General features: G+C 42.0%; 1 protein-coding gene across 1 annotated transcript in view; it reads left to right on the forward strand.

Annotated features, from left to right (window-relative positions):
• Window positions 1-253: 253 nt before the first annotated feature.
• HOMER1 (homer scaffold protein 1) overlaps window positions 254-13,841 on the forward strand; it is an 84,872-nt gene continuing 71,284 nt past the window's right edge. Inside the window, exon 1 of the mRNA XM_072358915.1 lies at window positions 254-321. Within this exon, the coding sequence (XP_072215016.1) occupies window positions 317-321 (5 nt within the window). The 5' untranslated portion in view covers window positions 254-316. The remainder of the gene's footprint in view (window positions 322-13,841) is intronic.

Here is a 13,841-nt window from a genome sequence, read left to right on the forward strand (position 1 = left end):
TCCGCACGCCGAGCCACCGCCACACGCCCGCTCGGGGGCCGGAGCCGCTGCCTGCGGACGCCCGGCGGGGCCGGCGGCCATGCGAGCCCGGCCCGCGGGGGGCGCTCCGTAGGGTGCGGGCGGCTCGGCTCGGCCGCTGCCAGCCGGCGGCGCGACCCCGCGGGCCTGCGCGGAGTGGCGCGGGAAGCCCGGCGGAGCTTCCCCACCGCCGCCACGGGGCTGCGGAGCTGCCGGCGCGGCGAGGCGCGGCGCGGCGAGGAGCGCCCCGGGGACGCGGCCCGCGCGGCACCGCCGGTGCCCGGCGCCGCCGGCCGCCATGGGGTAAGCACCTCGCGGGGCCGCCGGGCTGCGGCGGGGCGGGGTGGGGTGGGGTGGGGGCGGGAGCAGCGGGGAGCGGGAGCCGCTGCCATCGGCGCTGAGCGGGGATGGATGCGGGGCTCTGTCCGCCGTAGCGCGCCCAGTGCCGGATCCGTCTCGACTGCCCGCCGGGTCCCTGCCCTGCCCGGCGCTGGCGGGTGGTCGGGCCCGAGAACGGTCGCCTCGGGCTCGGTGTGGGGAGGGAGCTGCGGCGCGGCCGGGGCTGGTTGTCCTGGAGCCTGCGGGGGATATCGGGCGTGGAAGGTGCCCACATGTGAAGAAGGCTTTAAAGAGATCTGCTTCTCGGCGTGTCCCCCAAACGCGTGGGGACACACACCCGAAATGTTAAGGAGATGGGAAGGAATTAAATCTTCAAAATAAAGCTAGCTGCATCAGGTCTAGGAGACATAAAAGTGGCATAGATACCTGTGGAAACTTTCCACGTTTGCAATCTCGCATTTGTATGGAGAGATGATGAGATAACGCTTACTGCTGTGCTGCTGTGCTTGCCTGGTAACCTCCGGATGGAGTGGAAGCTCGTCCATGTTCCAAAGCAGCAGAAGCACAACGTGATTTGGATAACCGCAATGTAGAGGCAGGCTTTTAATGCATCAACAAGACTCTGGTTTTCTGAGACCGCTGTATAGCTCAGTGTATAAGAGTTGCAACTCGAGTCGTTTGTTTTTTGGTCATTCAGGAATTCGGGTGTAAATTAGCATAGTGCAGTAACGTGGAGCTGCAGGTGCATCGCTCCTCCAGCTGTCAAAGGCACATGGAACTCTCCAATGTACGAACCTGCCTGTGGTGGAGGCGGCAGCTGTTCCCCAGCACTCCGAGTCAGCGGGGCACGCTCACTGTGCAGGGTGTAGAAAGCAACGTCTTGTTAGTCGTCAGCTTTTATTTTCCATTAGATATGTATCTGTGCAGAATAAACCCAAGCTTGCAGTTGTCTGCATCTTCAGGGAAGTGGTCATATGTTCTGAGAAGCTGGCTAAAGGCTGAATGGTAGTACGGCATTTGGGGGCTTTATCCTTAAAGCTGCTGGACAGGCACAGAATTTTTCACCTTTTAAAATTCGAATAATAGGAAAATGTAACATTTATTTAAAATCAGTGATATTTGCAGGCGTGTTGTTTAGGGGTAGCTTGCTGCAAATGCTGGAAACTGTTGAATAATAAGCGTTGTTGCATATGTTGCATTGTTTTTCCTCTAACAGAGCTTTCTGAAAACCAATGCCTGATTTGGAAAAAAAAAAGAAAAAAAAAAAAAAAAAAGATTGAAAGCCCCCTCCATTTAATTAACTCAGTGCTGCTGGTGCATGAGAGCTGCAGTTTGTCAATGAACAAACTGGTATCTGTAGAGAGTGGTGAAAAGGCTGAATAGTGAAGAACTATACAGAAAAATATCTGGAGAAATAATGCAGGGATGTTTTTGTGATGACTTCAGGGTGATATCCCTGAGGTCAAGATGGCAAAAGTTGTTGGCTTGTGTTTTGAAGAGCCTTCAGATGATACACACTGAGGTACGGCAACAGAGTTCCTTTGCAGACAGTCTTTTAGCAAGATGGAGATAACCAGAAATCTGAGCGTGTGTTATTGGTGGCCCCCCTTGCCATGCAGGTTTGGGGGGAGCACATCTAAGCCTGTGCCAACCTTCTAGACCTGCAGTTATGTATTGGGCATTTGCTGATGTTCAGAGTCTTCTTTCAAAAGCTGTTTTGAATTAGCATCTAAATGCAGTTCCCTATGGATTTTGGGCTATTTTGAGACCAACGTGTACTAGAATCTTAACACTGCAGTTATAAAAATAGTCTTCTGATACTCTGTTAAGGTCTTAAAATCAAGCCCGTTAGAAGCACGTTGGAAAATGGCTGATAATCATGCGTTCGTCCATGTGAGGACTGCTTCAAAAGTAATGCCTTCAGTTTTATTCTGCTGGATCACATCATCAAGGGCACGTGTCGGTGGTATGGCAGTAAAGCTTGAACCGTCCCCCCAATATTCCATTCCATGTTGCTGCTGTGCCAGATGGCAGCAGAGGGGCGGTCTGGCAAAATGGCATCTGACATGGAAGTGTGAATGAAGTGAAGGTGTGGCATTAAATTCCTCCATGCGGAAAAGATAGCACCCACCGACATTCACAGACACTTGCTGGAAGTTTGTAAAGAGCAACCTGTGGATGTGAGCAGAGCGAGGCAGTGGGAGGTGTGTTTCAGCAGTGGCAGTAGTGATGTGAAAGACAAGCCGTGCTGGGGACAGCTCTGCACAGCTGTCAGACCACGAGATGAAGAGCATCTCGATCTGCTGCTCCATGCAAGTTGGCTAATGGTAGCGAGTGTGGTGAAAAAGTGCATTTTGTAGCGAAAATGTTCTTTATCAAATGGAGTGATTGTGCTCTTTCTATCTGTTGAGGTTTGCATGGAAATAAATAGAATGCATTACTTTCGGAACAATCTTTGTATATTCGGTAGTTAATGGATGTTGCTGTCATGCATGAGTTCATATGGTGGATCTGTAGTATCTGGATGGTGGAGAGTTTGCTTTTATCCATGGTCTGGGCAAAGAAAAAATGGAACTGGGTAGAAATAATTGCTTAGCTAATCAGCAGTGGCTGTCTTACCTTATGTATTACTATGAAGAATTCCCTGTTCTGCCAGTATAACTCACCCAGCTTGGCTGGTTGAGTACCATCTGACAAATGAAGCAGCTGTGTGGTGAATACCTGGCTGTACTGAAGTTGTACTGCAGTGAAATACTGGAAGAAGTTGTGAGAAACTTGAAGCTTGAGAACAGCTTATAGGGTTCCTTGTACTTTATCCCTGATGTGTGTGTGTGATCCCTCTTGACTAACAGGAGAAGGTAAATGAAGCTCCAGGGGTAGTACACGTCTGCTCTAGTTCCTCTACCTGCCACTCTCATTCTCTCTTCTAATTTGTCCTTCCTGTTGCATAAGAAGTTCTGAGCAGCAGTCACCGTCAGTGCAGGCCTTTCTCTTGGACTGCAACCACTGGATGACTGTTGTTCAGTAAAAAAGCCTTGACTTTTACATAAATCAGAACTCAGTATGTTCTGTGCTGGTTCATAATGTGTCGCTTTTGTATTGCCAATACAAAAGTATTGAGCAATAATAATAATTAAATACTTGAGCTGGTGGCGGGGGATTTGGAGGTTGATACTCGTGGGCTGTGATGCCATCATTGCTAAGTCTTGGTGGATACAGTTCATGCTAGAAGCAGTATGGAAGCTACACAGCCATGAATTCTACCAAAATCAAGAATCTGATGTTCTGTAAAACTTAGTCTCTTGGATTAATTCCTAGCTTATCAATGTGTAGTTTCTCTATAACAGTTTTTCTTTATGGTCTTTTGTTCTGTGGACGAGTATCCAAGTTCATTTTACTAGCTTTTCACTCATGCTGAATGACAAGGAATTACAAGGTAAAAGTTTCTTTAGATCTTCTTGTCGCTGTCATGTCACATTAATCAAGGTGTCTTTATAAAGATTTCAGCTTCTCTTCACTTTGGACTATATTTAGTATGTTATCTTCCCAGAGATGGTTATGGTATGTGTCAGTTCGAGATGGCAGAATTACAATACTAGAGTTCTTAAGCTGGCTAGAGAGTATTGTGGAAGATGAATATTTTAAGATGTACCTATTAACATTATCGTTGCCTGGAAATAAGTATTTCATTTTAGTTCTTGTCAGTCAGTGCAAAATGGCAGTTATTGGTTGGTCCATTCTTGGTTCCCACTCTTGTTGAAGCATAGGAGGTCGGTCAGATGCGTGTCTTTAAGGCATTCAATGTGTAGGGTCCCAGTCTGATGCGAGCATTCTGTAGCTGTAGGGGAACTGATTGTTCTACACACAAGGTTGTAATAACTTTTATGAAACCAGTTTGGAGGCTTAAAATCTTAAATTATGTGAAAACCTACACAGCTTGAGCATATGAAATAGACAAATATTGCTGTGGAAACTGGCTTTTGTTTGCAGCTGGTTGACTTCTTGCTTTTTCAGGTGTTTCCAAATGAAATTCTTGATCTTAAACTTTTTGTTTTCCTTTCTTTAGCTGGATAACAATATAAAGCTGTTAGGAACCAGAATCTTTGTTAACCATCAAATTTGACCTCACTCAAGTTCTTTGACCTTTTTCATTCTCACAGAGATTAATGAAGCTCCCAAAGCTTCCTCTTAGCAACAGTTCTTCAGCTGTGCTCCTCTGACACAGAAATACTGCAGATTAAAGGGCGAGAAGGTGCAGCTCCTTGTTGGTAGTTCGATGTTACTGCAGTTCCTGGCCAGTTTGCTATCTCAGGTGTAAAACTAGATGCTTCTTGTGAGAAAGCAGTGGCAGCAAGTCATTTACGCTGTCTTCTGTAGCATTGTGTAGGGTCTAACAAAAACAGATCACTAGTTATTACAGATACCCACATACAATGATGGCCCTTTAAAGAAAGTTAGTAAGGTATAAATACCTGGACAGATGGATATCTATCAGCACTAAATGGTTAATGAACCCTTCTGTCAGACAGTAATGCAGGGAGACCTCAGTCCTGCCTAAATTATCTTCTGTCACAGTAGTTTTATGACTATAAAATAAGCATGGGAAGACTAAAACAGCTTTTCTGGATGGGCAATACATAAACAAGTGTCCTGATTGCCGTGGGGGATAACTTCATGCTAATCAGTGAAGGGATTTGTAATACCTTATGGCTGCATTTGATCTGTTCCAATATTGCCATGCATTTTAAAGAGAGTACAGACCAGCTCTTGAGTGAAGTCCTAGTTCTGCTGCAAAACGTGTAAATCCTTCTAATTCATCATGTTGAGATTATTTTTACTCACAGTGTCTCTAGGCAAACATCAGATGAATGTTTTGTGTGTGTCTTTTTGGTGTCTCACCCTGCTATTACCATCATCATCTTTCAGGACCATGAGCTGCACGTCAGGCCTCTCCTTGTGGAAATCTGTGGTCTTGAAACCAGAGAGAGTCTTAACAGACCGATATACTGTAACAGGCTGTCACTTCTAATTAGAGGAGGCAATGACACCTAAATGGCATTAGACCATTTGTGCTTGCTAATTGATAAAATAAGTGGAAGTCAGTGCTTTTATGGAAATTTTGTTGGAAAACTTTTCACGGATGTCTCTAAAGACTGTAATTAGATGTAAAGCTCTTAGCTGGTCACTCTTCAAATCACAGCCTTCCAAATCTGTGCTGATATGTTAATGTGCTACAGGAAGAAGACATTACCTAGCAATGCAACTTTGACTTACTACTACTAGGTTTTCAGTAGTAAAGGTGCCTGGGACATAATTTTAGTTGAGCCTATGGTTTTCCAGTGTTTTCCAGATCAGTGACCATCTAAACTGTGCAAGTGTCAAGTGCAGATTAGAAACTCAGCATTTCCTTTCTTTTAGATATCTTAAAGTTTGAAGTTGTTAAGGCCTGAAGTGTCAAGGGCCGCTCACTTGTAGATCAGGAGCTCTTTTATTTAAGAGGCAAGGAAGTGAGTGTGCTGTAGATGTACCCAGTGAGACTGGGACCAGACATGAAACTCTCATTACTGTAGGCATATCCTTACACAGAAATTCAGCATGCTTGTGTTTTACCAGTGTGCCTATTATATATGAGGCAGCCCTTCATGTGGTTATAGTCATATTAACAAGTAAGTGTAGTAGTGAGCACAGAAACAAATTATCACGTACTACTTAAAAGTAAGGGAACTTTGTACATTTTCCTTTGTTTTTTTTCTTTTTTAAGATACTGTGTTAGGCTGAAATGCATATTTAAAGGCATTTCTTATGAAAAAGCCATCTGTAGAAGGTTTTGTAAGCATGGTTTTTATTTCAGTGTTTCATGCTACTCTCCCTGCAAAGCTTTTTGAAATGTGTCTGGTCTTAAATAAGGTGCTATGGGTGTGGAGGCAGTGCACCACTACATGTCAGTTTTCAGATTGACTTGTGAATGTAGGTTTATTTTCCTGATTCTGTTTTGAGCATCTTAGTTTTTATTTTTCCCGAGGCTCAGCAGTTCAGGATCCAACAAAATTAATATGTTCAAGACAGAGGTAAGAGGTGAAAGGATGCCAGAGGAAGCTGTGATTTTTATCCCATCTGGGTCTTGCAGCACTGGGCTCTGTTGCATCAGCATAGAGTCCCAGAGGTAACGTTAATGTTGTCGTCTCCATTCTGCAAAGCAATGGTATTGTGTTTGAATATAGTATTGATTTTTCTGGAACTGCCTTACAAATATAATTCTGGCAATACTGCATTCTGTCACATTTTTCTGTTGGCAAATATGTGGTGAATACCAGTCATTATTAAAAAATTTGGTCTAGGCAGATGGTATTGAAGTATGCCATAGATAATGCTGCTTTGTCAGTTATGAGCATATATTGAAATTTCCGGTATCCTTGCAATGATTTTTTTTACCAGTTACAGATGAGTGAATTTAAGAAACAGTATAGAATCACAGAGGTTGGAAAAGACCACTACGATCATCTAGTCCAACTGTCAACCCATCACCACCATGTTGCTCAGGGCCACATCTAACCTTTTCTTGAAAACGTCCAGACATGGTGACTCCAATCAGTAAGACTGGTTTTGAGTAACGGCTTTTACCCAAGTAAAACGGGAGGTGTTTGAAATATGCAGTTCCTCTCAGGTTCTTCTTCCTCCGTATACGTGCAAACAGTCCACAGACCATGTTTTGTCCTTTTTTTTGTGGCTGTGTTCTTTGTCAATGCATTGATCATCCAGTTTTCACTGAGCTTGCCACCAGGAAGAGAGGACAACAGATGTGAACTTATTTTCTTGTCTGTAGTATAGCACAAATACCTGACTGAGCAGTATGCTGGTAAGTATTTGACTAAATTACTACTACATGTCTGTACAAGTACATGAATTGGCACAGGCTGAGTGTTGATACAGGTAGGGTAGGCTTACCCTTCTCTGTAGCAGTGTCTACTTATCCTGACATGATGTGATCCGAAAACCTCCAACAATTCAGAGCCAGAGCTGTACACATCCTAGCTTGCTCCTCAGTTTTGAAGCTGAAGTATGGAAGGTGTTTTTGAGACTTGTCCATCAGGTTGTCTTCCAGATTTTTGAGCAATGCATTTTTCTCCCATTCATAGTGTCTTTCATAGTAAAAACCTTAATAGATAATACTGCAAAGGTTCTAGAACTTTCAAAAACGTGCTTTTAAATGTCTTGTTCTGTCAAGAGTATGTTATGGTCTTGAATCCATAATTAATTTTGAAGCTATTCTTGTAGCAAGATATATGAGATCTTCCTTGAATTTTGAAAACTAAAGAATGACATTTATATGGTCAACACTTTACAGTGAAGTGTTGGTGAAATAAATCATCTTTGACATGTGTTCTCACAATTCCTACTTCTTGTGCTTGTTAATTTCCAACAGTCTGCTAGACCTGGCTTGTCTGTACAAAAATCTAAAAAGAGTATACTGGATTATACTGGAGAAACCATTATATGTGTTTTCTCCAACATTGGGTTGGAGGACTATGATGCCGTGTAGGGTGGTCTTAGAGTACAAAGTGGTTTCGTTGCCAACAAAAATAAGCATATTCAAAAAATGTATGCTGCATGACGCTGCTGTCAAAATTATTGTGTAAAATAACAGGGGCCCTCAACGGTTGCTTGGCCAGTTGACCTAGATATTGAGAGAGATATTTTGCACCAGTTGTAATTTTTCTGACTTTATATAAGCAAGAGGTAATCTACAATTAGGCAAGAAAAATTTATCCTCATTTAAATTATTTTCAGGTTCTAGGTAATGTTTTCCAAGCGCTTTGTCAGCACCTCATTATAAATCTCTTCCATGCCGATAATTGTTCTACGAATCACAAGGGAATTTCCTGTGTGTGATTTAGCAAGCCTGCTGTCCAGACATCCAGAACATCTAGACTTAAGAAGTGGTGAGGTTCCTACCAGCAAATGATACACATTGCTTGGGAAGAGGTGTTTTGTGAAACTTCTTTCATCTTGAACAAGAGATATCCCTAAGCAGGATGGCACAACAGCATTTAACCTTCTTGACTAGAATTTGACAGTCATGGTGACTAGTAAGTAAAAAAATGAACAAAAAGAGATAATTCTGGCTTCAGATGCCACTGAGCTTATAAACTAGTATGCTGTTATGCTAGAGATCTGGAGAATTAGTGATCGTGATCAAGTGTCAGACAAAATGAAACAGGTTAAATAGTAATTATTTAACTGCAAGTACAATAGTTTGTTGTAAATTATCAAGTCAAGTTTACCTTCCTAAAGAATTGTTCATCTTCACTTGCTTTTATACACTATTTTTTTGCAGCTTAGTACGGTATTAGTACTTCCTACTCATAGCATTCTGTTTACTGAGGTTAAGCAGTTCAATTGAATAATAAGTATTGTTTGTCTAAATGCAAAACCTGTTAGAGATCAGGGATTTCTAGCTTCTTCTACATGGACTTTTATCTGATGGTTCGGTTAAGCCCTTATTGGACATTAACATGTGAGTTCTGGGTGACCTGACAGGTGAATAGCTGGGGAAGCAGGATTTGGAGCCACACTATGAATGCTTTGGGTGATTTTGCTTGCAGAGCCTTGTCTGGGGCGGGATATGTCTCAGAACCTGTTTTGCATATGTATAGTGTTAACAATCAGGGAAACAGAGATCTGTCACTTGCAGTTATGGCTCATCGGAGATGCAGCCTCTGCTTCCAGCATTCAGCAGTTTACTAGGCTGTAAGTTATCCAGAGGGAGGGACTTGCTGGCATGATAATGGCCTACTCAGGATGAATTAAAGAGTCTTTATAGTTCCTGCAGTGCTTAGTGGGATGATACAAATTGATTTGTTACCTATGAATATAAAATTAATTTGTTTACCTTTCTAGGAGTCTAATTCAGTTCCTTGACACAAATGAACTAATCTAATTCTTATCTTGTGATGTGGGCCAATGATTCTTTTTGAAACATAGTAGGCAGCTGTAGCATCTTGGAAGGAATTCTGAATTCTTGGAAGACTGGTTGATGGTGTTAGTTATGAAGTGCATATCTACGGTTGGACTGGTTGATCTTTTAGGTCTTTCCAACCTTGGTGTTTCTGTGATTCTGTTCAGCCTGGTTTGTTCTGCCTTCTGCACATGTAAGTTGAGATACTTCTGCTGGTGCTGATGGGAGTGTAGTTTGAGCGCAGAGGTGTCTGCAGTGTAAATCGCTCTAATGATTTGCTTGAAGGTGTGTCTTTCTGAGAACTAAGCGGACAACCTCTCTAAATTGATATTTAAGTGACGATTTCTTAATGTTCAAGTAGGAGTTTTGTGAGTTTTAAGTTTGAAATAAAAGGAATAACAAATGAAAGTCCAAATGGAATAAAAAGCATTTTCATATGTAGAAGGCATATAGACATTAATACCTTGGTGATAAAGAAGGTGAGATGGTCTTGATTGATGGGGGTGAGTAGTGGTAAGAAGGTGTGGGTATTTCTGCATGAAGGTGTACAATGAATTTAAATAGGAGTTCAAAGCCAGTAAAGAAGGTAGCGGAAGAACACTGGTAAGAAGCATTAATTACAGGGAGAGTTGCTAAAAATCATGGTGCCAAATGTGGAAACCCTGTTTTGCTACAAAAGTTTATTAGGGACAAATTTCAGCTGCCTCACGCTAATCTAGGAGGATAGATACTCCCTTATTTTCCTATAGTGAACAAGTTGCTGAGAGATCTGTTCCTCAAAATTATGGCTAGTGTTGATTGTTTTCTCTTGAAGTCAAAGATGATCTGAAAAGCATTAGTTAAGTTTAACTTCATCTAAAAATATTTGTTTTTTAATATTATCTTTGTTTGCCACGTAATTGCTGATTACGTCAGAGGAAGCACTTAATGAAATGATTCTGTGACCTTGTTGTCTTTCTGTTCCTTTTTGAGGTTCCAAAATCTACATATCTCTCAGTTGACAAATACATCAGTTTTGCCCCTGTTGCTACATACCCTGAAATATAGCAATGAGAAGTTCCACACAGGTTATGATGAGACTTGATGAAGGACACAAAAATCTCACTGCATATCAAATTAGAAAATACTGAATTTAGGAAAGCTCCCGTAGTCAGTATTAAATTATTGGTGTGCATTTTTCCAGTAACAACCATGTTTGCCTACCCACAGAGCTTCAGCAGTATGAGGTAGCTGGTGGCACTGGATGAAAGGCTTTTCTGCCAGGTTTGATCTTTAAAAAATACCAGAATTTATAGAAGTGGTAGCAAGTTGATTTTTCATTTATTTTCTTCCCTTTAAAAATGAAGTTAAATCTTACAGATACCAAGGCATCTTGTTTTTTTTGTTGTTTTTTACTTCTTTTTTTAAACTCTTTAGCCCATGAGTCAAGCAACTCTGTGTTCACTGATGCTATACCGGAAACCCAACCGGATTTTGTTGCTTTTTTCTTGCTCTAGTATACAAACATTAGTTTTATATATTTTCTTCAGAATGTAGAAGTTTGCTGCTTTAGTGTCAGGTGCGATTCAGTGTATTCTGTTGTGATCAGGACTTTGAAGGCCTGTTGGCTTTGCTTGTTAGGTGGGCTGCACAAAGTGGTTTGTAGGCTAGCATTGCTGTATTCCGGGACTCCTGTTCCTGCTGTTCTGTAGAGTTTCACAGACAGTGGGATGCTTGAACAGAAGTGCTATTGAAATATGTTGGAAAAGCGTGTGTTCAAAGTGGGGGGGGAGGGGAAGGGATCAAGAAAGAGTTAATGAGGTGGAACGAGTGACCTGCAATGAGGTAGAAAGGTAAGTCTGAGAGGTTTGAAGCCTGGACACTTGTGTCCCCGTTTAAGACTTACTCTATTCTTTGGTGCCCCTCCTTCCACCACCACTGTCCTCACAATAAATTCATTGTGCTTGACTATTTTTCTGTTTTCTAGGAAGTGTGAGTGCCTGGGCACTGTGCTTTGCCAGCTGCCACACCACTGTTGTTAAATTTGTGAGATTTTAATCTGTTATGTAGTTAGTATTAAATCTATGCTGTGAAAGATGCTCTTTACTATTACAAATTTTGCCAAGAACTATTATCTGTAAGCAGGTATAGGTACTCTGAGTGCATAGTAACACAAGTACAGTTTAAGACAGATCAGGTGGAAGCTGTATTATGATCACAGTGGGAGAACCTTTTGGTAGCATGACCCTCTCTGTTCCTGTTCTCTGCCCAGTGATTGCAGCCACCCAACCTATACACTGTTTCAGAAGAAAAACAGGTGTGGAAAAACAACTATTTACACGTTAAGAAATCGGTTGCCCATCCTTGGGAAGAAGGATGGACTCCAGGCAACACTGCATGTTATTAAAGCCAGGTACCTGTAGATGGATAGCCTGTGTAAGTAACTTGCTAACAGAGAATCACGCAGTGGATGTGTGATGCTGTAGGGAGATGGCTCCTGGTGGAGCCTGTGGGCACAGCATGCTGTGTCATCGTGGCTCCCGAGTGGGGGACTTGGAAACAATCACAGACTATTAACTTCTAGTTGAAAGGAATGTTCTGTTAATTAGGGTAAGCTTCACAGACTTGTTACAAACAAGAAACAAATACAGAAGAGGAGTGAATTTAAATGAATCTTCTCATAGCTCTTCTGTTCATTGTGCTGGTTTCATGTGGTTTGTTTGTTTAATAGCAAGACCCTCATTTTCCCAGGCATAGTAGTCCTAACTCTTGATTCTGTGTGTTGACAATATATTTTACTGCTATCTGCATTTGTCTTGCAGTGCATGCTTGTAGAATATCCTCTGCCTTTCTTTTCTTTCTTCTGCCTTTGGAACATCTCAGAGGCTTCCTGAGCATTAGTTTGAGACTAGCACATATACAATGGTTTTTTTTTGTTGTTTTTTTTTGTTGTTTTTTTTTTTTTCCTTTTCTGTTTTGTTTTGTTTTGCTTTGTTTTTACTGAATGGACTGTTTTAAAGGATTGCATGCCCAAAAAGATGTCATCCACATTAGCAGATGTGCCAAAATGTTATGAGATCCGATTTTCAGACTCTTTTCTGCCCTGCTTTTCGAGATTACTTGCCTCCTGTGTCATACAGAACTTTTATTTATTGGTACGTACAAATATAAGTAGACATACAAATTTGTTTATCTTTGCTGATAAAGTCATCTGCTTGTTCATGTCAAATTTACCCTATACCTGTGTATATTCTTTTACATAAAGCTAGTGTCTGCTTCTGATTGTGTACTTGTAAAGCATAGGTGTTGCTAGGTCGAACCTCATCTTGCCACAACCTTTAAAGGTTGTGGAGAGCTATAAAGTCTCTGCTGTGCTTTTTCCAGACTAAATAATTGCAGTTCCCTCATAAGGCTTGTTCTCCAGACCCCTCACTAGCTTTGTTGCCCTTTTCTGGACACTCTCCAAAGCCTCAGTGTCTTCCTTTTAGTGAGGGGCCTGAAGCTGAACACAGTATTCAAGGTGCGGCCTCACCGGCGCTGAATACAGAGGGATAATCACTACCTTGCACCTGCTGGCAACTCTACTTCTGATACAAGCCAGGATGCCACTGGCTGCCTGAGCCACCTGGGCACGCTGCTGGCACATAGTCAGCCACACCCCAAGGTCTGTTTTCTTCCACACAGTGATTAATGGTTAGCCACATGATAAGTTAGGATCACCATGGCAAAAATGAAATATGTGCTTGTCATCTGCTTTCACTAGGAGTAATACCACTGCTCTGGAGTCTTCTCATGGAAGATACTCCCAAACAAGCCCATCACAGAATCATTTCCAGTAGTAAACAAGTGCTGAAGTAACTTACAGTGTGTTGTGGTTCCTCATTTATTGGAGCAGAGCTGCTAAATCAATTTTTTTCTAAAACCAGCTATGAGTAAAAATCCATTTAACATTACTGTCACCACTGTGCAGTGTGGTTTGACTAAGAGGGAAGGCCAGCAATGCTTTTGGTTAGTTATATACCATTTAATATTAAAATTGTTCCATCATTTTAGTAGGAGCTTTGCCATTGTCTGTTGGAGCTATTTGACATCTAAGGAATTTTAGAAATCCAGTGTTTGTATAATTATTTAGTGTTTTCAGTCTGATCTTTAATTTCATAGGAATGGTATTTATTTCAAAACGTGGTATGTAGTTGTACCATTTTTGAAATTTCCTTGCTAACATGTAAGAGCAGAGTGAACGAGGAGAGAAAGAACATGGGAGGAAGCATGCAGATTGTGTAGCATGCACAAAGGACCCTTGAGGAGATGGGACACGAGTTGACAAGCCAGGGTTTGGACCTTTCCTGCCTAAGAATGGGCAGTACTGGGCACTGGAATGTCTACTGTAAGTTTTTAAAGTAAATACTGTAAACAAATGAGCTACAACTTATACTGGGGAAAGCAATGTATTAGGGCTAACCAGAGCTGATTGGGCCACTAAGCCAGGCAGGTGTCTTGTGGATTCCTGGCAAGACTTTACTTTCTGTCCACCTGTTACAGAAAGCAG

The sequence above is a fragment of the Excalfactoria chinensis genome, chromosome Z, assembly GCF_039878825.1.
Source record: "Excalfactoria chinensis isolate bCotChi1 chromosome Z, bCotChi1.hap2, whole genome shotgun sequence".
Classification (NCBI taxonomy): Eukaryota; Metazoa; Chordata; class Aves; order Galliformes; family Phasianidae; genus Excalfactoria; species Excalfactoria chinensis.